We start from the raw sequence: 22,990 nt of genomic DNA, 5'->3' as shown, positions 1-22,990 counted from the left end.
CGTGTGTGTGGATGTGTCGAGTAACACTTAGATGGCAACTCTGGCTGTGATGAACTAGGGCTGATACCCGGAGATCTGTACGGTCTGTCTCATATATGGCAATCTGGTTTAGAATGGGCTGGAAAGGGTTTAGACAGCAACTTTAGTGGCTGGAACATTAGGACAGTGCTGGACAGACTTTTATGGTCTGTGTCCCGCAAATGAGAAGATGAATAGGCTGGAGTGGGCTTTGAGGGCAACTCCAGCAGTTGGAACATAAGGATAGGACCAGGCAGACTTCTATGGTCTATGTCCCAGAAATGCCACAGAGAGACCATAATCAAGTATATAATATCACATTCATTGTTGATTTAATCATGAATTGATAATGATTGTGACTATTGGGCAGACTGGATGGACCGATCCGGTTTTTATCTGCTGTCATTTACTATGTTACTATTAATCCTCTCTGCTCCCTGGCTAAATGCGCAGACCTCAGCTCTGACATAGGCATGAGCATCAGATGTCACCTGACCTACTGGCGTGTGCATGTGGTGATCTCTTAGCACACAGTGCCAGTGAATCAGAGAAGTCTTACATGTGTGCACCAGAGTGTTCCGACTTCCGTTCCTTCCTTGCTTGCAGTGCCGCGGTTCAAACCCAGAGACCGAGAGAGTCGACAGGAATTTTTTAAAATGTACCATTAAATTCTTGCAGGACTGGGTTAAATTCTTGCGTGGACGGGTAAGATTCCCTGCGGGGACGGGTAAGATTCCCCGCAGGGACGGACGGGGATGGGTTAGATAGCCTACAGGGATGAATGGGGATGGGTTGCATTTCAGTGGGGACGGGTGAGAGATGGGTTGGATTTCTGTCCCCGTACAACTCTCTAATTTGGCCACTGACAAGTCTTCCACATTGAACTGCATGATTTGAAGAGTGGGCCCTGCTGCAAAAAAGCTAGAGTAGTGTTCAACATTGGGGCCGTCAGCTGAGCAAGGACTAGGATTAAATGACTGGACCTCCAAGATTGCAAGCAAAGAGGGAAAACCCAATGCTTCCACAAAATAACAAGAAGAAAGAAACAGGAATGGAGGTGACCAACTCACAAAATGATCCAAAACAATAATTAACTTTTCTCCCTGTCTCCTCAGCTCGAAACCTTGGGGTCATCTTTGACTCTTCTCTCTCCTTCTCTGCTCATATCCAGCAGATTGCCAAGACCTGTCGTTTCTTTCTTTACAACATCCGTAAAATCCGCCCCTTTCTTTCCGAGCACTCTACCAAAACCCTCATCCACACCCTTGTCACCTCTCGTTTAGACTACTGCAATCTGCTTCTTGCTGGCCTCCCACTTAGTCACCTCTCCCCTCTCCAGTCGGTTCAAAACTCTGCTGCCCATCTCGTCTTCCGCCAGGGTCGCTTTACTCATACTACCCCTCTCCTCAAGACCCTTCACTGGCTCCCTATCCGTTTTCGCATCCTGTTCAAACTTCTTCTACTAACCTATAAATGTACTCACTCTGCTGCTCCCCAGTATCTCTCCACACTCGTCCTTCCCTACACCCCTTCCCGTGCACTCCGCTCCATGGATAAATCCTTCTTATCTGTTCCCTTCTCCACTACTGCCAACTCCAGACTTCGCGCCTTCTGTCTCGCTGCACCTACGCCTGGAATAAACTTCCTGAGCCCCTACGTCTTGCCCCATCCTTGGCCACCTTTAAATCTAGACTGAAAGCCCACCTCTTTAACATTGCTTTTGACTCGTAACCACTTGTAACCACTCGCCTCCACCTACCCTCCTCTCTTCCTTCCCGTTCACACTAATTGATTTGATTTGCTTACTTTATTTATTTTTTTTGTCTATTAGATTGTAATCTCTTTGAGCAGGGACTGTCTTTCTTCTATGTTTGTGCAGCACTGCGTACACCTTGTAGCGCTATAGAAATGCTAAATAGTAGTAGTAGTAACTTTTATTAAAAGGTGCATGTATGAAGTCCAAGAGCATGAGTAAATTCAGATGTACAGTCCCAGCAATTACAAATTCTCCAGATGTAAGGACCCAATCAATTATAGACTCAACACAGGCCATGTCTCACTTTTACAGCCTTCCTGAGGTGTCCTGTCCAAATAAATATGTGATTTGTCGCACATCCTCCTCAAAAAACAAAGTTCGCAGTGACAACAGGAAGCAATCTACGGCACTCTAATGGTGTATGCAATACACGCACCTTTTAAATAAAAGTTATTTATCACTTTGGACCTCCAAGATAACAAAACCTCAAGAGCCTATTTATTTATATTCACACTGACAACTAGGCCTACCAATTAAATGAACTAAAGCCTGTGCCTAAGCAGAGCTTAATCGATTTTTGTTTGTTATAACACAGACTCCTTCCACTTATAAAACATAACTGTGCAAAACCTGAAATTAAAATGTAACAAAATTCTAGATACTGTATTTCCTATAATTGAAGGCTAACAAGCCAGAAACTTCCAAAGCAGGCCTTTTCACAGGAGGCGGTACTGGAAGACTAACATCAGCGCTGCGTACGTCTAGTAGCGCTATAGAAATGATAAGTAGTAGTAGGAGTAATTACAAGAGATCAAAACCATGTTTGTTCCAAGATTACCTGTCACACAAACGAAAGAGAAAAGGAGTCTCTACTATTATTGCTTATCATTTCTATAGTACTAGTAGACGTAGTCAGCGCTGTACACATTATATGTAGATACTTTCTCTGTCCCTAGTGGGCTCACAACATAAGGAGCTGTAGTGGGAACTGAACCCAGTTTAGCAGGATCAAAGTCCACTGCACTAACCACTAGTCTAGCATTTCCCAAACTGTGCACTGCAGCACCCTGGTGCACCGCATCAAAATCTCTGGGTGCCACGGCAAATCCCGACCTCCCTCCTGCCCGAACCGCTACTGCAAACAGCATTGCAGCAGAAAAACAACAACAAAAAAACAAGCGCAGGGCCGCAGCAGCCTTCAAGCATGTGCTGTAATTTCTGCCTGTCCTCTGCCCCCAGAACTGGAAGTTGACGTCAGTGGGGGCACAGGACCAGCAGAGCCGACAGCGCGGCCACTGGGGACAGAGCGCAGGTGGTGTTTGGGACTCGCAGAGGCGACAGCCAAGGAGGTTGGATGAAAACAGGAGATGGGATGAAATCAAAAAGTTGAAGCCACTAGATCAGTCTCCATTTCCCTTCCCATTCAAAAAAAAGCAAGCTGCTGCATCCGAGTTGTCATTCTTTACTGTTGGTAGCATTTTTTATTTAATCTCACTTATAGTTACATGCTGGCTTGTACAAAAAGGAAGTATAATAACGGAATAACTTTTCATAGGTAGAGTAGTAATTTTTGATATAAATCGTAATCAGTGTGTCATTTGGAGAGGCTGGTTATAGGGGGGGACTGTGAAAAATTGTTCGAACACAAAGGATGCCGTGAAGTGAAAAAGTTTGGGAACCACTGAACTAGTCTGCTCCTCCACTCCATAAAATTTGTTTCAGGTGCATCAGAAGTAGAAAGCCTGTCAGGGAGTCAGTTCAACCATTAGATCATCATAGAGTAACGGGTCATGGGTGTGCTATACAGCCTTTCTGTTGCACAACCAAAGTGGTTTACATTTTTATTTTATGCAGGCACTTTCTCTGTCCCTAGTGGGCTCACAATATAAGTTTTTGTACCTGGGGCAATGGAGGATTAAGTGACTTGCCCAGAGTCACAGGTCACTGCAGTGAGAATCAAACCCAGTTCCCCAGGTTCTCAGTCCACTGCACTAACCATCCTATATAATAAAACACACCTCCAACATTCTGAAGCTGACTGCATGGCTGAGGCATTCCTGCTCTCTGTATCCATCTCCTGAATTGACATCACGTACTTCCGGGTTCGTCAGAAGGAGAAGTGACCAACCACACGAGGTTTCTCGGCTTCAGAATGTTGGAGGTGCATTCTATTAAATAGGATTGGTCAGGTCCTTGAAGCACAGCCAGAGCTCAGCATCCTGCACAGTAACGCTCGGAGAGAGGGGGGGGGGGGGGGGCCCTGACACCAGAGAGAGGGAGGGGGGGGACCTGACACCAGAGAAGGGGGGGGAAGGTATCTCTGTCACACACACACACTCTCTCTCACAGTCAATGTCTTTCTCTCTTCACTCTCACACACTGTCTCACACACACTCTAGGTCTCACACTGTATCACATTCACTCTCTATGTGTCACACAGTCACTCACACACTCTCTTGGTCTCATACACTCAGTCTCACAGAGAGTGTGTGTCTCTCACACTCTCTCTCTCGCACACACTGTATCTGTGTGAAACACACACTCTCTCTCTCTCTCTCTCACACTGTGTCTCACATACGCACTTACACACACTCTCTCTCTCACAGACACACTCGCACCCAGACTCACTCTCTCACACACACACACACACACACACACACACACACACACACACACACACACACACACACACACACACACACACACACACACACACTCGCACATTCACTCTCTCTCTCTCACACACACTCTCTCAAACATACACACTCCAAGGAAAACCTTGCTAGCACCCGTTTCATTTGTGTCAGAAACGGGCCTTTTTTACTAGTTAGGCTAATGATACAGGGAGAAAAGAAACTTCCAGTCTGTGGAAGTTGTGTTTAAGTCACACCTTCCTGAATAGTTTCTAACGAATTTGCTGTTTATATGCACTACTTGTATTGATGGCTGTGTTAAGGCTTGCTTTGATAAATACATTTGTTTCTCCCTGTGTGACGAACTTTACAAAATATCTAAGTGAATTCAGAGCTTCTATGGATTTTAATGAAAAATAAAAATAGGCAATTCAATGCTTTTCCCCGCACTATTTTGTAAAAATAGTAAAAATGTACATTCATTAGTTCTCTGGCAGCAAGAGAATAAATTGCCACCTTTATACAGGTTTTGAAACTGGACTATTTTTGCAGCAACTCAAATCTGGATATGAAAAACAAGAAACACAAGGATGGTACTCAGCTTAGAGAGCACCATACTGTACTCATCATAAGACTGCCAGGATATCCATAAAAGCTTCTTTGGTTAAGACAGGCCATCACTCTGGACTCTGAGCTGAAAGATTTGCTTCCCATAAAAAATGAGTTCTTACAGCGAGAATCTGACTATGACACAACCTTCAACAATTATTTTGGAAGACGAGACAGTTTCCTTACCAACATTATTTGTTACAAAAAGTAAGCTACAGTGATCATAATAAAAATGTTTACTAGGAATATTCTGTTTGTCATTACTTATCTTAGGTGCAACCACAAAACACATGCTCTGAAAGATATTTAAACCTTACCAATACGCCTTTACCCTCTTCTGGATTTGGATATTTAACAGTTGGAAATTCTGGATCGGGATCTTTCTGCTCTGGTACAGCAAGAGGAACGCCAAAGCCAAAAGCTTTAAAGGCGGATTGCACAAATTCATGGCCTACACCGTGAACAGACGTGTGAACAAATTTTAGCTTCGATTTCTTATTGATTTCCCTGGAACAAAAAGAACATTAAATAGCTGAGAAAAAAGTCCTCCTCTCACATCAAATCCTATCAAGTTCTTACAGAAATGTGGAATTATGCACTCTTTCTAGGCTCGTAAACGAATCGTGTTCTCTGTCTTGGTAATTTCATTACGTAGAACTGTGCAGCTTGCATACATTTGCTACATACAATGGTTATTTACATGGTGAATTTTTTTGTACCTGTATTGGGTTTTGGATAAAGTGGAACAAAATTGAAATAAATAAAATGGAACATAGCCAGAATAGTACCACCCTTTAACTAAAAGCTGCCCATCCAGGAAACAAATCTTCAAAAGCTTTCTGTCCAGATGCAAAGTACCCACTTGGCACCTGTGGATTTTGTACACAATCTCTTTGAAAATTGCTGAGGATAGACCTGCTTTTTCTGTAGGCAATCTCTCATAGAAAGTATGTGCACAGATTTGGAAATGCAATCTATACATGTAGTTTCCCTCTCCTGACCTCAACAACACCCCATGAATCCTGCCTTCTAAAAGTACACATTCTGTGGAACCCTAGTGTACATTCAGTTGAAAGACTGGGCAATTTTCAGACAGACAATCTACGGTGTCATGACATACCGTATATTAACAGATAAGGTTCAAATAACATAGTAGATGACAGCGCATAAAGACCTGTACGGTCCATCTAGTCTGCCCAACGAGATAAACTCATAGCATACAGTATGATGCGATACTACATATGAATACTTGATCTTGATTTGTCCTTGCTATTTTCAGGGCTCAGACTATAGAAGTCTGCTTGGCACTGGCCTTGTTCTCCATCTACTGAGGCTGAAGCCCAACTCCAGTCCATCCAAATCTGCCCAGCCATGATCAGGGCATGGACTCTAGAAGTTTGCCCGGCACTGGATTTGATTTCCAATTACTGGAATTGCCATCTAAGCACTGCTAAGTTTGTTTGGCTTCATTCTCTTTCTGCAGAAGATTTCTTTGTATTTATTCCACACCTTTTTGAATTCCATTACTGTTTCATCTTCACCACCTCCCATGGAAGGTCATTCCAGATATCTACCACCCTCTCCGTGAAAAAGTACTTCCTGATGTTATTCTTGAGTCGGCCCCCCTGTGACCTAAATTCAGGTCCTCTAGTTCTATTGCCTTCCTGTCTCTGAAGAAAGTTTGCTTGTAGATTAATACCTTTCAAATATTTGTTTTATTTGAATCGTCAGGTCATCAAGTCTCTCCTCATACATCTTGTGGCATAAACCCCATACCATTTTGGTCAATCTTTTACAAAGATCTTTATTGTCATCATAAGCAAACAAGCTGCTGCCCATGCCACGCTGTCACAGAGCCGGGCTTGGCCACAGGGGGACGCGGGCACTCAGGCAGTGGGGACAGCAGCCAGTGAACTAGACTGGGTGTCCAAGCTGATGCAGGCTAGGAGGGGGGAAAAACACAGGCTATTGTTTTTATGTAGAAAGATCTTTATTTTCATCATATGCAAATGAGCTGCTGCCATCACAGCCGCTGTCACTGAGCCGGGCTGGGCTGCAGGGGGATGCGAGCACTCAGGGGGTGGTGGCGACCAATGAGATGGACTGAGTGTCCAAGCTGCTGCTTCTGCTGCAGCTCAAGGTTATTGTTGTTAATATGGAAAAAAAAAGGACGTCCCCGACGATAACTTGGACGACTTTACCTTTTCCTGTTTTTCTTACGTCCAAGGCACAAAAAGGTGCCCGAACTGACCAGATGACCATCGGAGAGAATCGGGGATGACCTCCCCTTACTCCCCCAGTGGTCACTAACCCCCTCCCACCCTCAAAAACCATCTTTAAAAATATTTTGTGCCAGCCTCAAATGTCATACTCAGGTCCATCACAGCAGTATGCAGGTCCCTGGAGCAGTTTTAGTGGGTGCAGTGCACTTCAGGCAGGCGGACCCAGGCCCATCTCCCCCCTACCTGTTACATTTGTAGTGGTAAATGTGAGCCCTCCAAAATTCACCACGAACCCACTGTACCCACATCTAGGTGCCCCCCTTCACCTGTAAGTGCTATTGTAGTGGTGTACAGTTGTGGGTAGTGGGTTTTGGGGGGGGGGGGAAGTTGGGGGGCTCAGCACCCAAGGTAAGGGAGCTATGTACCTGGGAGCAATTTATGAAGTCCACTGCAGTGCCCCCTAGGGTTACCGGCTGGTGTCCTGGCATGTGAGGGGGACCAGTGCACTACGAATGCTGGCTCCTCCCAAGACCAAAGGGCTTGCATTTGGTCGTTTCTGAGATGGGCGTCCTTGGTTATCGACGAAAATCAGAAACAACTAAGTCTAGGGACGACCATCTCTAAGGATGACCTAAATTTCAAGATTTGGGTGTTCCCGACCGTATTATCGAAACGAAAGATGGCATCTTGTTTCGATAATAAGGGTTTCCCCGCCCCTCCATTGGGGCGTTTTGCGAGGACGTCCTCAGCAAAACTTGGGCGTCCCTTTCGATTATGCCCCTCAATGTCTTAGACTGGACTGGGTTCTGGCAACAAGATAAGATTAGGTGAAGTGTTTATACAGCTTCACCCATTACTGAGTTTAGCTCCCATTTTTTCCCTTTTCTTTTTTTGAACCAGAAGTTGTCTCTTGCTTCTTTGGGTTTCTAGCTCAACTGGAACTAGAGTTGCGATCCAATGCTATCAACCCTTATTTGCAGCTACCTGGCAACTCTTCCACTGTTTGATATTTTTAATTTTATTTTTTGATTTTGCTCACATCTTTTTCAGTAGTAGCTCAAGGTGAGTTGCATTCAGGTACACTGGGTATCTACTACTAAGACACACTGTAGGAACAGTCCTTAGTTGGGAGTCACTAACCCGAGGATTTTTCTCGAACACTAAAAATTAAATTTGGCCACTGGATGTCACCTTTGCATGATGACATCACACCCCAACAGTTCTGCGAGGCCGTGAATGAGGTCTCCATTTCTCAGAACTTGTGAATGAGCAAATGTTGCACATATGAAAGGGATTTTAAAAATTATATTAAAAGATTGGTTTTACGATATGTGACCACCACTGTGAAAAAATGACTAAAGTTAGCAGAAACAAAAAATGAGCAACAGTTCAAACCCCATCTTTTTATGTGAAATTTTTTTTTTAAGTTAGAAAGGTTCAAACATGTAACTTTTGTAGACTGCTTATGGACCCATGACCAAAAAAAAAAAATAAAATAAAAATCGGCCACTCTCACCATTTAGGTGAACCCCCCAGAGATGGTCACAGATAGTTAGAGCCTGGCATTTAATGTGCTTCAGAAACCCATGTGGGTTGAAACTGGAAGCAGTTCACTATCTGTGATTTTTTTTCCTTCATTAACTGAATTATTCTTTCATCATCAAAAGGTGGCTCCCTCCAGCAGTGGCGTAGCTAGGGTAGTTGACACCCGGGGCCGGTCACTTTTAACACCCCCCCCCCCCCCCCCCCAAATCCAGTACTAGGCATACCGAGAATACAAAACACTCAGGACCTATAGCGCAATTCTACCATACCATAAGCAGTCATTTCTACAAGTCACACAAGCATCTTAAACGCTACAGTGAGCACTAGAACATCAATTCACCTATTGTAAAACGAAAACAGACAGATTAGTACAGATCGTCGATCCTGCACAGTCAATGCCAACCGAAAGCCATGTCTTTTTCACAAACACAGATACACCCTAATCCACTATAGAATAAGTAATCATAAACTTTCTATTTAGACAAAAATTAAACTGAACCCCCAAGATGCCAGACTCTGCATACAATGCAACACCACAGAAACAGAAAATGTCCCCTAGTACTGTGCAAAATATAAAGACAGCAGATGTAAATTTGAAAAAACTAACAAATACCAATCACCACTTTAAAATTAACAAATAGAAATAAAAAAAATACAGAAAATAAAATAATACCATTTTATTGGACTAATACATTTGGCTTCCAGAGGCCAAAATCTCCTTCCTCAGGTCAATACAGTATAGTACTGTTACAGTATCCTATCCTGACCTGAGGAAGGGGGTTTTCTTCTCTGAAAGTTAAGTCGAAATGTATTAAAATTAGTCCAATAAAAAGATTACCTTATTTACATGTTCTATTTATAAACATTTAACACAGCTACAATACTATATCCTAAAGCAAAAAAATAAAAATATATATTTTATTTACAGTTTGTTGTCTCTGGTTTCTGCTTTCCTCATCTTCTTTTCACTGTCTTCCTTCCATCCAGCATCTGTCTTCGCTCTCTGCCATCCAGTGTTTGCCCTCTCTAATGTCCCTTCCATCCACTGTCTGCCCTCTCTCTCTGCCCCTTCCATCCACTGTCTGCCCTCTATTTCTGCCCCTTCCATCCACCATCTGCCCCAGTCTGCCATCTCCCTCCCATCCACATCTGCCCTCTATCTCTGCTCCTTCCATCCACCATTTGCCCCAGTCTGCCCTCTTTCTCCCTCCCCCTTCCACCCACCATCTGCCCTTTCTCTCTGCCCCTTCAATCCGTCTGCCCTCCCTCACGCTCCCCCCCTTCCATCCAGGGTCTGTCCCCTCTCTCTGCCCCCTCTCTCCACCTGCACCTAGTTCCAGCCCACATCTCCCACCTGCCACCCTTTTCAGCCCCACTATCCCACCAGTCCCCAGCCCTTATCTCCCATCAGTCCTGGGCTTCAGCCCCCAGCCACTTCTCTCTGTCCCCTTTTCAGCCCCTAGTTTCAACCCCAGCCCTTTTCTCTCACCAGTCCCGAGCTTCAGCCCCAGCCAGTTCTCCCTGTCCCCTTTAAAGCCCCAGTCCCCATAGTTTCAGCCCCTGCCCCTTTTCAGCCCCCAGTTCCAGTTTCAGACCCCTTCTCCCATGAGCACTTCCCTCCCCAGTCCCCTTATCCCCTCTGAGCACCCCCACCCTCCCCAATCCACATTCTCCCATCTGAGCACCCCCACCCTCCCCAATCCCCTTCTCACCTCTGAGCATCCCTCCTCTGAGCTCCCCCACCCTCCCCAATCCTCCCTCTGAGCACCCCCACCCTCCCCAATCCCCTTCTCCCCTCTGAGTACCCTTCTGAGCTCCCCCACCCTCCCCAATCCCCTCTGAGCACCCCCACCCTCCCCAATCCCCATTCTCTCCTCTGAGCACCCCTCCTCTGAACTCCCCCACCCCTCTCCAATCCCCTTCTCCCCTCTGAGCTCCCCCCCCGACCTAGTCCCGTCCCCCCTCCATTGAGAGCCACAGAGCCCTCGTCTCCTGCCACCGCCTGCCTTTTTCTTTTTAAATCCGTGCAGCCACGCAGGCAGCGCTTCGCGTCTGCCCTGTGTGTGCTGTGAAAGAAGTAAATCACCAACGCTGGCGTCGGGCCTTCCCTCGATGTCCCGCCCTCGAGGAAATAGGAAGTTACCTCACAAGAGGGTGGGACATCGAGGGAAGGCCCGACGCCAGCGCTGGCAATTTACTTCTTTCACAGCACACGCAGGGCAGACGCGAAGCGCTGCCTGCGTGGCTGCACGGATTTAAAAAAAAAAAAAAAGAAAAAGGCAGGCGGTGGCAGGAGAAGAGACGCGACGGAGCACCCCCCACCCGCGGACACCCGGGGCGGACCGCCCCCACCGCCCCGCCCTTGCTACGCCACTGCCCTCCAGAGTACAGATGAAGTGAGCTGGCATGACAGTGTGAAGAAGGTTCCACCACTGTGGGCTGTGTTGTACCCGCTGTACAGATACAAGGAGGACTACTTTCAGTCCTTTCGGCTTGGCACAATTCAGGAGTGCTAAAAAATTACTGCAAAAAAAAAGAAAAAGAAAAGAAATCTAACCTGTGAAAGCAGTGTTTCTGGATGACTTCAAAGTAATCCTTATTGATAGTTTTATAGGGATCATGAAGGAGTGAACTGCTGTTGATTAAAGTGTCATCCCAAGCCTGAGGCCACGGCTTAAGATTCTCCTCAATAGCTTGAGCAATTCTTTTGTCATGAGGAGGGATTATCTGAGCTCCATTTTCCCAATAAACCTGAACAGGAGCAAAACACAGACATGACATGAGCTGTCCTTTAAAGGGGTAATTCAAATACAGTATTTTCTGTGTATAAAGCAGGTTTTACACAGGGAGATAAAGGTTCTTATGAAACTGCACTGCCAAATGCATGCAAATAAGCAGATGCAGCAACAATACAAAAGTGTGTACTCAGGGCCGCCAAGAGATGAGCCGGGCCTGGGGCAGAATCGCCACAGCCTCCCCTCCACTTGGGCCACTCCCACCCCCCTACCTTCCTGTGTCTACTCCTCCCTCAGTCTGCCACTCTCCTGCTCCTGTGCCGGGACCAGGTTATTCTGTTAATGCAATCACCCGGGTCCCGAAACACAGGAGCAGGAGAGAGACAGACCTTGACACTGGGTCCCCCTTGGAGGCTGGCCCAGGGAATCTTGCCCTCCCCTATCGGCGGCCCTGTGTGTACCTGTATGAGCATGGTCCATAGGGTTCCCAGGGCATAGCTTGGGCAGAGTTATGATGTACAGAATATGTAAGTATGCACAAAATGTGATTGTTACCATCAATTGCTAGTTAATGGCTCATTTGCTAATTAAGGTATGCACGCATCACAGATCTGCGCTAAACATTGGTGCCAAAATCACATTGCCATATATAGAATCCAGGAGTTTGTGTCTGTTTTATAAGAGTTACAAGCTATTTTCCATTTACCTGCTTGAAAAGTGTTTAGACTTTGGAATATTTTTGTGCTCTCAATTGAAAGAAATTACTGAAAAAAATAGAAGTAATACAAAATAAAAAGGTCACAGATTAAAACGGATAGATTTAAAATTGTAAGGAAACTTGTGAATTTGATGTATGGGTTTTCCTGACTTATTTATGATAATCCCTATTCTCATTTTACCTATATTAGACTTGTTGATTTCCCACTGGTCATAATTACTGGCACTATAATTCCTGATACTGTTTTATAGAGAAACATGTTTGTTTGCTGCTTTGTTTCTTTTAATAAAAACTTTCACCTGCTCAGTAGGTGTGAAGGTATGTTTCTGGCAGGTAAATGACAAAAATTGGATTTGTGTGCCCAACTACCTGCACGCCAAAATATCCTAGAAAGCAACTCAAAAGGCGGCGTGGCCAGGAAAGGGGTAGGGACGTTCTGAAAAATATGCTGCGTTATAGAATAGCCCCATTTATCCCCACAAATTCCAGGCGTTGGGTGCTGGCATTATACCAGGTTAACATAAGAATATAAGTATTGCCGTACTGGGACAGAACAAAAGTCCATCCAGCTCTGCATCCTGTTGCCGACAGTGGACAATCCAGGTTACAAATACTTGGCAAGATCCCAAAACTGTACAATGCATTTTATGCTGCTCATCCTAGAAATAAGCAGTGGATTTTCCCCAAGTCCATTTTAATAATGGTCTATGGACTTTTCCTTTAGGAAGCTATTCAAACCTTTTTTAAACCCCTTAAAGCTAACTGCTTTTACTACATTCTCTGGCAACGAATTCCAGAGTTTAATTACATGTTCAGTGAAGAAATATTTTCTCCGATTCATTTTAAATTTACTACTTTGTAGCTTCATTGTGTGCCCCCTAGTCCTAGTATTTTTGGAAAGGGTAAACAAGCAATTCACGTCTACCTGTTCCACGCCACTCATTATTTTATAGACCTCTATCATATCTCCCTTTAGCCATCTTTTCTCCAAGCTGAAGAGCCCTAGTTGTTCCTGCCTTTCCTCATAAGGAAGTCATTCCATCCTCTTTATCAGTTTTGTTGCCCTTCTCTGTACCTGTTCTAATTCCACTATATCTTTTTGAGATGTGGTGACCCGAATTGCACACAGTATTCGAGATGCAGTTGCACCATGGAGCAATACAAAGGCATTATAATATCCTCATTTTTGTTTTCCATTCCTTTACTAATAATACCTAACATTCTATTTTCTTTCTTAGCCGCTGCCACACACTGAACAGAGGGTTTCAACTATCATCAACAATGACACCTAGATCCCTTTCCTGGTCGGTGACTCCTAACGTGGAACCTTGCATTATGTAGCTATAGTTCGGGTTCCTCTTTCCCACATGCATCACTTTGCACTTGTTTACATTAAACATCATCTACCATTTGAATGCCCAGACTCTCAGTCTCGTAAGGTTCTCCTGTAATTTTTCACAATCCTCTTCTGATTGAACAACTTTGAATAACTTTGTGTGTGGTCAGCAAATTTAATCACCTGACTAGTTACTTCCATCTCTAGATCATTTGTAAATACGTTAAAAAGCAGCAGTACCAGCACAGACCCCTGGGGAACCCCACTATCTACCCTTCTCCATTGAGAATACTAACCATTTAACCCTACTCTAAGTTTTCTATCTTTTAACTAATTTTTAATCCACAATAGAACAGCTCTAAGCGCTATTGTATAAATGGCACACAGCCCAGTGCACCATTTATATGATAGCACTCCACACTACCTTTTTTCTGCAGCATTTACAGAATGCCCCCTGTCACAAAACACCTAGTCACCTGCCTGGGGTTACCCTGCGGCCACTTAAAGGATCTATCCCCAGTACAGCTCAGGTCCGCCTGCACCTGCTGCTTGTGCTCTACACTAGCACCCTCCTCCCACCAACTGGGTCATAATCGCCTCTATGCGAGTCTCCCACTCTGAAATTATCCCCAGTGATTTCTAGGTTACTGGGGCCACACTCCCAGTGGTCCCACAGTTCCCAGAAAGCACTCACACACAAACCACCAGGATTCTTTATCAGTCCAGACAGTGAGGCAATAAACTAAATATTGTTTATTGCCTTTTAAAAAATCGAACAATGGAACAAAATAGTGCAATCAGCAAACAATAATAGTTAATTGAAATATGGATCAATTATAACACTAACTAAATATTTGTATACTGTCTAAACAGTACCTGGGAAGATGAAGATATATAACTGTTCACAAAACCTCAGCAAAGAGATCTTTTCCCCCTTGCTAAGACTGAAGCAACAGCCAGCAACAACTGTGGTAATTTCAAACTCCTGGCCAATCAGAGCCCAGTCAACAAGTTTTAAAAGTATACTGCTCATAGTACTGTAGATTCACTTCTTCACTAAGTGAAACTAAAAGAGGGCATGCACTTTTCTAAAACAGCTTTAACATAAAACATGCACCACCTGCTAGCCAAATTAGAGAAATGCACTTCAAGGTTTAATAAAGGCAATTTTACAGGTTTAAAACACACTTTTCTGTCATACCTCCAAAATGGGGCCTGTTTGAAACTCTGATGAATTTTTTGTTCAAAGGTTTAGAAACCAAAGAGCCTCTTTGCTTTTATTTATAAGCACATCTATGGTATTTGATATAGTAATCCCACACATTTTGTTAGAATGCTTGGTTCACACTGGAATAGGCGGAATTCTATTAAAATGCTTTGCTTCATTTTTAAATGGCTATGAACATCAAGTTTGTACAATTAAGTGTACATCTAGATAGTACTGTTTAGACAGAGGCATTCCACAGGGTTCAGCATGGTTTACTTTATTTAATCTGAAACTGTTCCATTTGTTAGGTATTAATTTTAATTTTACACTGACAACAGATTTGCTCCTTCTTCAGTTTAAAGTGGTCTGCAAAACGAATTTGGACTCCTTTCTGAAATATGTCTACACCAATCGCACACAGTTGACTTTTGAATGTTTAACTTGTATTTATGCTTATTTTATGTATGCATTCTTGTATCCCACTATTATCCAAAAACAAATTTTGGTTCAAAGTGGCTTACAATTTACGTTTTGATGGAGTTACAATAGTGTTGTGCAATGTATAGGGCATCTATAGTTCGTGTGGCTGAACAAAGTTCGTGCGGTAGAAGAAAGAAAAAGGGAGGGGGTGGCTAGGGTTTAGTTTTTTTTTTGGGGGGGAGGGAGGATTTGTCTGTTAATATAACAGACATATGTTTTCTAAGCTGTGTTATGTACTTGATTTACATCTTAATAAAAATGATAGAAATATATGAAGTGGTCTGTAACATTCCAGCATAGTTTAAATTTAAAAAAATGGGGGGGGGGGGGGGGGCAGAGATTATGCACATTGATTCTAATTATCTTTCTCCAGATGTGTTATTTATTAATGGGAGTTCAGATCCTATCCCCATTTGGGATAAAGTTCAATACAAGGGTACTGTGACTGATTCACATTTTTGATTTATTTCTATTTACTACACTGCCTTTAGTGGGTATAACAAAGTCGACTTTCTGTCTTCAGATTAATAGAGTCCTTTGAGGTGTGTTTAAGCTCCACCGTGTGTGATGGCTATACTCTTCTAGAATCTGAAGACTTTTGATCAATGATGCAGTTATTGATTATGCTCCATTTTAACTATCTTAACATACTGTGTACCGGTTTACCCGAGTTATCTATTAAACCAGTGGTTCCCAAACCTGGTCCCGGAGGCACCCCATCCAGTTAGGTTTTCAGGATATCCACAAAGAATATTCATGAGAGATATTTGCATGCAGTGGAGGCAGTGCATGCAGATCTCTCTCGTGAATATTCATTGTAGACATCCTGAAAACCTGACTGGCTGGGGTGCCTCCGGGACCAGGTTTGGGAACCACTGCATTAAACCACTACAATTGGTACAGAAAGTGGCTGCCCACAAGATTAGTGTAATCAGGTGCAGCAATCATTTCTTCAATTTGAAGGGAACTTCATTGATCAATATTTAATCTAGAGCCAATCTTTAAATTTGTGTATAATATTTAAACTGTTTATAAGGTATCTTCTTCCAAACTGACATTTCTTCATGCATATTGAATGTCTTGACCATTACTCTCATCACAGCAGTGCTTACTGTTCTGATTGTTACAGCAGTTCAAAAATTGTCAATCCATTACTGGGTGTTCTCAGTATGAAGTTCACAATTGTGGAACGCTTTATCTGAGCTGTGAGGTGAACAGGATTTTTGAGGTTTCATAAGAAAGCTTATTTCTTTGCAACGGCATTTTAGTTGTTTAACTGACACCACATTTAGGGCCCTGTTTACAAAGTCAAGCTAGCATTTTTAGCGCACGCTGTGTAAACACCCATAGTAATATTATGGGCATCTACATGGTTAGTGTGCACTAATTTTTAGCACGCGCTAAAAATGCTAGCATGCCTTTGTAAACACGGCCCTTAGATGTTCATAAATGATGCATTGTCTTGTTTTACATTATTTACAGTGTATGATGAATTGTAAACTGCTCAGAAGTGTAACGATGGATGGGTATAAATCCATCAAATATAATAAAATGAAATAAAATTTTGACAAGGGCATCTTGTTATTACCCTCCCCCTTCCAAAAAATATTATTTCTAGTTAGTTTTAAAAAATATCAACTTGGCTATTGCAACTCTGCTTCTTCCACTTGTAGGGTCATTTCCTAAGAACCCTTCTTTCTGTCTTGAAATGTTTTGTGAAGCTTTTATTATGACTATATTCATTCTTTCCCCCTCCCCCTCCCATCCTGCTGAGTCTGTTCTACCTGTTCCACATGGTGGTAGGAGCATATAAACCACTCATCATTCAGGAAATATGTTCATTCAGACTCACATTAAACCATCAACACCCAGGTCTGTGATTTAATTGTGCATGCTGTATCTGTACTTTTCAGGCATTGGTGCGATCCCTGCACAAACTTCTGATGAGGTCAATGGAGCAGAACTCCAGTTTAATTACAATCATAAAGGTCAGAGTGAGCCTAGCTTTGTCAGCTTTTAATGGAAGCATTAAAGCAACTGTCACAAGTTAATGGAAATGCTGGTTACAAAACACTGGAATAACTCTCCTTAGGGATGCACCTTCATACCATATTTAAACACTTAAGGCACAAAAGCTTACAAAAAGTAAATAAATACATAAAATGTCCCCATAAAACCCAACCCATTTTTAAAATTAAAAAAAAAAAACAACCTTAAAAACCACTCAAAAACAAATGTTCCCGAACTGCCACTACCACCAGCATTTGAGCACAGTTTAAATAGCCAAACTTTAGTCAATTTGGAAAACCCTCTAATTAAATTCCAGTTGAATTTCCAGCAGTAAAGCATTCCACAGTTGTGGACCTAAGAAGGCAAATGCTCACTGCCTAATAGATTGTTAACGGGATACAAAATGGAACACTTAATAATGACAACTGAGAAGAGCAAAGAGTCCTCTGAGGTTTATAAGGAACCAGAAGAAATGTAAATAGCAAGGTAGCTTGCATTGCTCTGCCTTAAAGACCATGCAGAACATCTTAATTTTAACACATTTGCTCCACTGGTAGGCAGTAGAGAGATCACAAGATGGGAACAATATGATCGCACACTTTTATTCTAGTGAATAATCTAGCTGCTACATTCTGGAGCAGCTGTAAACAAAATTGTTTTTTTCCACCAAACCAGACTATAAACACTTTGCAATATTGTAGCTGATCAATGATTACAGCATACACCACCTGAACAAGGTCAGAATTTTGGAAGAACAGACTTGTGCATCATAAAAACCGCAAGTCAGCAAAGCAATACTGAACCACCTGCAAGATTTGCCTACCAAAGGTCAATGATGAATCAGACTAAAGTTATGTATCTCCTAATATCATTAATCAAAGGCTGCACCCTGAAACCAATCCCCTTTCTACTAAATCTGATACACTTCAACTTCTTAGGATTTAGTTTTGACTTTTTGTGGCTAAACCTCTGTGGCAAAGATGTCAAACACATATTGATGTCACCCATCACTACATTAAGATATCACAAGATGAATGCCATCTGAAAAAAGGTGGCATTTAAAACCAAACCTCTTCACGAGTGGGATAACTAGTCCCAGAAATATATTAAACAGAAGTGGGAAAAGGATCAAACCCGGTGACAAGCCACACTGAACTGATGATGGGACTGCATATTAACCTTTCAAAAAAAAAAAAAAGCAAAACAAAACCTAACAATAACAAAACAAAAACCTGTCTGAATATGATCAGATAAAAAGGAGCAAAACCAGGTAATAAGTGTGCCTGTCATCCCTATATCTTGGTGTGGCAAAACTGGGAACTTTCATGCTTTGAGATTTGTAATGCTGCCCCTATGACGCTTTTCTTCCCTTCAATGTAGTTCCCTTGTTTGGCCAGCAGGTGGTGTCTGGCCTCTGAATTATAGCTGTAGCAGAGGTTCGATTTCTTTGTAGCTTACCTTCCCCAAAGAAAAGAGGTAAACCCCTGAGGGGGAAAAGTAACCTGCAGAGCCAATGGCCAAACATCTTTAGTGCTAATGCTCTGTACCCTGAAGCCAAAGACTGAGCCCAGAATGTGCTAGAAAAACTCAGAGTTGGGAGTGTGGAGGAAGTAGACCTCTGCACTGAGGCCCTGTTCAATTCTCTTGAGCAGTTTCTTTTTCTGATCTCCCCAGGTACTATTTAGGTAGTAAAAAAGTGTTTAGTTAGCTGTAATACTGAGTTCTTGTCATTTTACCTGTTTCTGTTTACCACTTTCACTGTTCCACTTTTTTATGATAAACCTAATAGTTTATTAGCTCTGTTGTCCTGGACTGGCTAAGAATCCTGGCAATTTGTGTTCTCAGGGTTCTGGGGACTGTGGTACCCCTAGGATTGTGGTCCCAGTGTCCCTAAAAACCACTGGGGAAATAACTTGTGGGTGGGAGAACTTGCCCAGAGGCAAGTGGAGCCCAGCGGTGGGTGTCAGTGAAGGAACATGTGCGCAGGAGCAGGTGGGTCTGAGCAGTGCTGGGTAGGATCCTTCAGGTGGCCACAGGGATAACCCTAAGTGGGTGCTAGGGGTAGCGCTCAGGTATATAGACATCATTCATAACAGACACTAAAACTGTCTCAGTCCCTCATAGAAACCAGGTTGAAATAGATGGATAATTCCATTATTATCAGACTTCAATAGTTGATGACAAACAACCTTTTCTATGAACTTCCCAAGAAAGGGTAGATTTGAAACTGGGGAATTTAAATCCACCCCAGAATCCTTTCTGAAACAAAGTTTAAATATTGCTTGTTTAAGAGCAGAAGGAACACAACCTTGTCATAAAGACAGATTCACAATCTATCACAACCAAGGGATAGTAAGTTTTATAAAATAATTCAATGACACGGGGTCCAATTCATTTAAACCTACTTTTGGCGAGATCAGTAACTTCTCCGTATCTTTCTCAGATACAGAAATGAACTCTGAAATTAGATGGACCATCATCTAATATCTCCCATTGCTGATCTTTCCACCTCATGTCTGCTATTGAGAGCATCTTCAACAGCTAACTTTTTCCATATTCCTGTCCAATACAGCCACAGGCAAGTAACCCCTGGCTTCCGATTCAACCACAGTCATAATGTTAATATATTCCAAACCCCAGCGTACATCTCCTAATCAATATTGGGAGGGAGGGAGGAAGGAGAATTCATTTGGATGTAGCTGTTTTACACTGACCATACTCTCTGCAAGCTGAATCGCAACTTTAGATTCACCTAAAGAAGAGATATTTCGGCTTTGCTTTATTAATCTCCTGCCTATAAATGCTGATATGGTCTACACATCTCTGCTTATCTTCTGTTAACTGACCAAAGCATTCTGATCTAATTAGAGAAGGATTACCACTTCTATGGCCAGAGTGGTTTCTAACCAGGCAGAGAAGCCTATGAAAGATTTTGAATCCATTTTCGATACCTTGTAGCCATTATCTTGTTTTGGGTTGTGAGAAGCAGTCACCATAATTCCAGCACAAAGATTCAGGTGAGACAGTGTGAAAGGCTGTGAAAAGAAAACATTACAGAATAACATGTTAGCCTGCAAATAAACACTATATAGCCAAGCCCCTTCCTTCATTTTAAACTAGCACTGAAACACAGCCAAGCTTAATGTATTTATTACAACAGAGTTCTTATACCCATTGGATTTGACAATGACATTTGTTATTAGAAGTGACATTAGGGTTTGCAACACCAAAGCCTTTGAGCTTCCACTCCTGTCTTTGTTAAGCTTGAGCCAACAGGCTCAGAATTTCAGAAGGCCTGAGGCAGTATCAGACCCAGAAATAAACCTAAATTTAAGAAGGGAATTAAATGAAGTGTTTCAACACAACTTACTCAAGCGTAAATAACCGTAAAAAAACATGTAGGCTCTCTTAAAAATTAATGTTAGCCTGGGATTGAAAAAAAAACCCCCAAATCAATAAATAAGAGCTTTCACGTCTCAAATGCAATGAAAGGATCACAGATTTATTTTCAATTTTCCATTTCTGTGTTAATGTTTGATGGTTCTTGGCTATGCAGCAGATCATAAGCAGCTTGCTACAGAAGTTTCTGGTTGGGTGTCTGTGATGTTAACACCAATCAGCAGCTCATACTCACCATCAAAACAAATCTGGAGAGGGGTAAACTTCCATTTGAACACCAAGTAGGTACATATCATAGTTTTAATGCTTCAGAAAGTTCAGTATATGGTATGGATAGCTAAGTGGGAGTTGTTTGCATTGTGTAATCAGCCTTAAGGACTGGTATAGCGAAGATACTTACCTGTAGCAAGTATTCTCCCCAGGACAGCAGGCCATTCATTCTCATGATGTCATCCACATTGCCTGGAGTAGAGCATTAAAAAAGCTAATATTGCTTTAAACAGAATGCACAGCGTCCCCACCGCACATGCGTGAGTGCCTTACTGCCTGCTGCGAGAGCGAGGGACCAGCAGTACAATACTATAGCATGGAATCAATTCCAAAGGGAGGAGGGAGGGTATGAATGAATGGCCTGCTGTCCTCAGAGAATACCTGCTACGGGTAAGTATATTTGTTTTCTCCAAGGACAAGCAGACCATATTCTCACATGTGGGAATCCCCAGCTACCAGGCTCACTGAAAACAAGAACCATTGGTCAACTGGACCTCACAACAGCGAGGGCAAAATGGTAATTAACCTGAAACTATATACAACTGAGTGAGAGTGCAGCCTGGAACAAAACAAAAAAGACCTAGGGGAGTGGAGTTGGATTCTAGACTCCAAACAAATTCTGCAGCTCTGTCTGTCCAAACAGAGTATCGTGTCGAGTATCCTGCTCAAGGCAGTAATGAAGTGTGAATGTGTGGACTGCAGACCACGTTGCAGCCTTGCATATTTCTTCATTGAAGGGTTCAAGTGGGCTACCGACACTGCCATGGCTCTGACATTGTGAAGCTTCACCTGACCCTCAAGAGTCAGCCCATCCTGGGCATAAGTGAATGAAATGCAATCTACCAGCCAACTGGAGATTGTGCATTTCCCAATGGTGATCCCCCATCCTGTTGGGATCAAAACAAAAAGCTGGGTGGAATATCTATAGGGCCTAGTTTGCTCCAAGTAAAAGGCCAATGCTCACTTGAAGTCCATGGTGTGCAGTGCACTTTCGCCAGGATGAGCATTAGGTCTGGGAAAAAACGTTGGAAGGACAATTGACTGGTTCAGATGGAACGCCAAAACAACCTTAGGCAGGAGAATAGAGTGCGTGCAGAGAACTACTCTGTTGTGATGAAACTTAGTGTAAGGTGGATCCACCACTAGGGCATGAAGCTCACTGACCCTGTGAGCTGAAATAACAGCCACTAAAAACAAGAAAGGAGCTATATTAAAGGCAACTAACCTTTATGTTAGAAAATTACATAAAAGTAAGAGGAAAAGAAGGCCTCTCTGGTACTCGAATGTAGTAGCTGAAAAGATAAGGGAAAGGAGGCTAGCCTTTGCACGTTATAAGACGGTTCAGAAAGATGAAGACAGGAGAGAATACCTAACTAAGCGAAGAGAAGCTGGAAAAGCTATCAGGAAAGCGAAGCGGCAAATGGAGGAAAAGATAGCTAATACGGTAAAATTGGGGGACAAGACCTTTTTCAGATATGTAAGTGACAAGAGGAAGTGCCATAATACTATTGTGAGGCTCAAAGCTGAGGGAGAGAAATATGTGGAAGATGATAAGGATAAAGCTGAACTGCTTAACGATCATTTTAGCTCTGTGTTCACGAATGAAAAACCGGGGGTAGGGCTGCAGAAAACAAAGGCTAAAGGGGATGGATGTATGGTAGACCAAGACCCTTTTATGGAGGACTGTGTTCGTGAGGAGCTTGCCGAACTAAAAGTAGACAGAGAGATGGGGCCTGATGGGATACACCCGAGGGTGCTTAAGGAACTCGGAGAAGTTCTGTCGGCTCCGCTGACGGACCTCTTCAATGCTTCCTTAGAAACTGGAGTGGTCCCGGTGGACGAAGTGCGGATGTGGTTCCTTTGCACAAGACTGGAAGTAAGGAGGAGGTAGGGAATTACAGACCTGTCAGTCTGACCTCGGTGTTGAGTAAGCTAATGGAAACGCTTCTAAAGAGGAGGATTGTGACATTTTTTGAACTACATGGAATGCGGGACCCAAGGCTGCATGGCTTCACTAGTGGCAGGTCATGTCAGATGAATCTGACTGTCTTC

The 22,990-nt window shown here is 43.0% G+C and overlaps 1 protein-coding gene across 1 annotated transcript in view; it reads right to left on the bottom strand.

The window, feature by feature from the left end:
* LOC115461465 (phosphoglucomutase-2-like) overlaps positions 1–22,990 on the bottom strand; it is a 124,590-nt gene that overhangs the window by 56,269 nt on the left and 45,331 nt on the right. The window contains 3 exon segments of the mRNA XM_030191285.1: positions 5,334–5,523; positions 11,341–11,534; positions 20,221–20,304. Of these exon segments, the coding sequence (XP_030047145.1) occupies positions 5,334–5,523; positions 11,341–11,534; positions 20,221–20,304 (468 nt within the window).

The sequence above is a fragment of the Microcaecilia unicolor genome, chromosome 2, assembly GCF_901765095.1.
Source record: "Microcaecilia unicolor chromosome 2, aMicUni1.1, whole genome shotgun sequence".
Lineage (NCBI taxonomy): Eukaryota > Metazoa > Chordata > Amphibia > Gymnophiona > Siphonopidae > Microcaecilia > Microcaecilia unicolor.
This window is presented reverse-complemented; position numbering and strand designations above follow the sequence as displayed.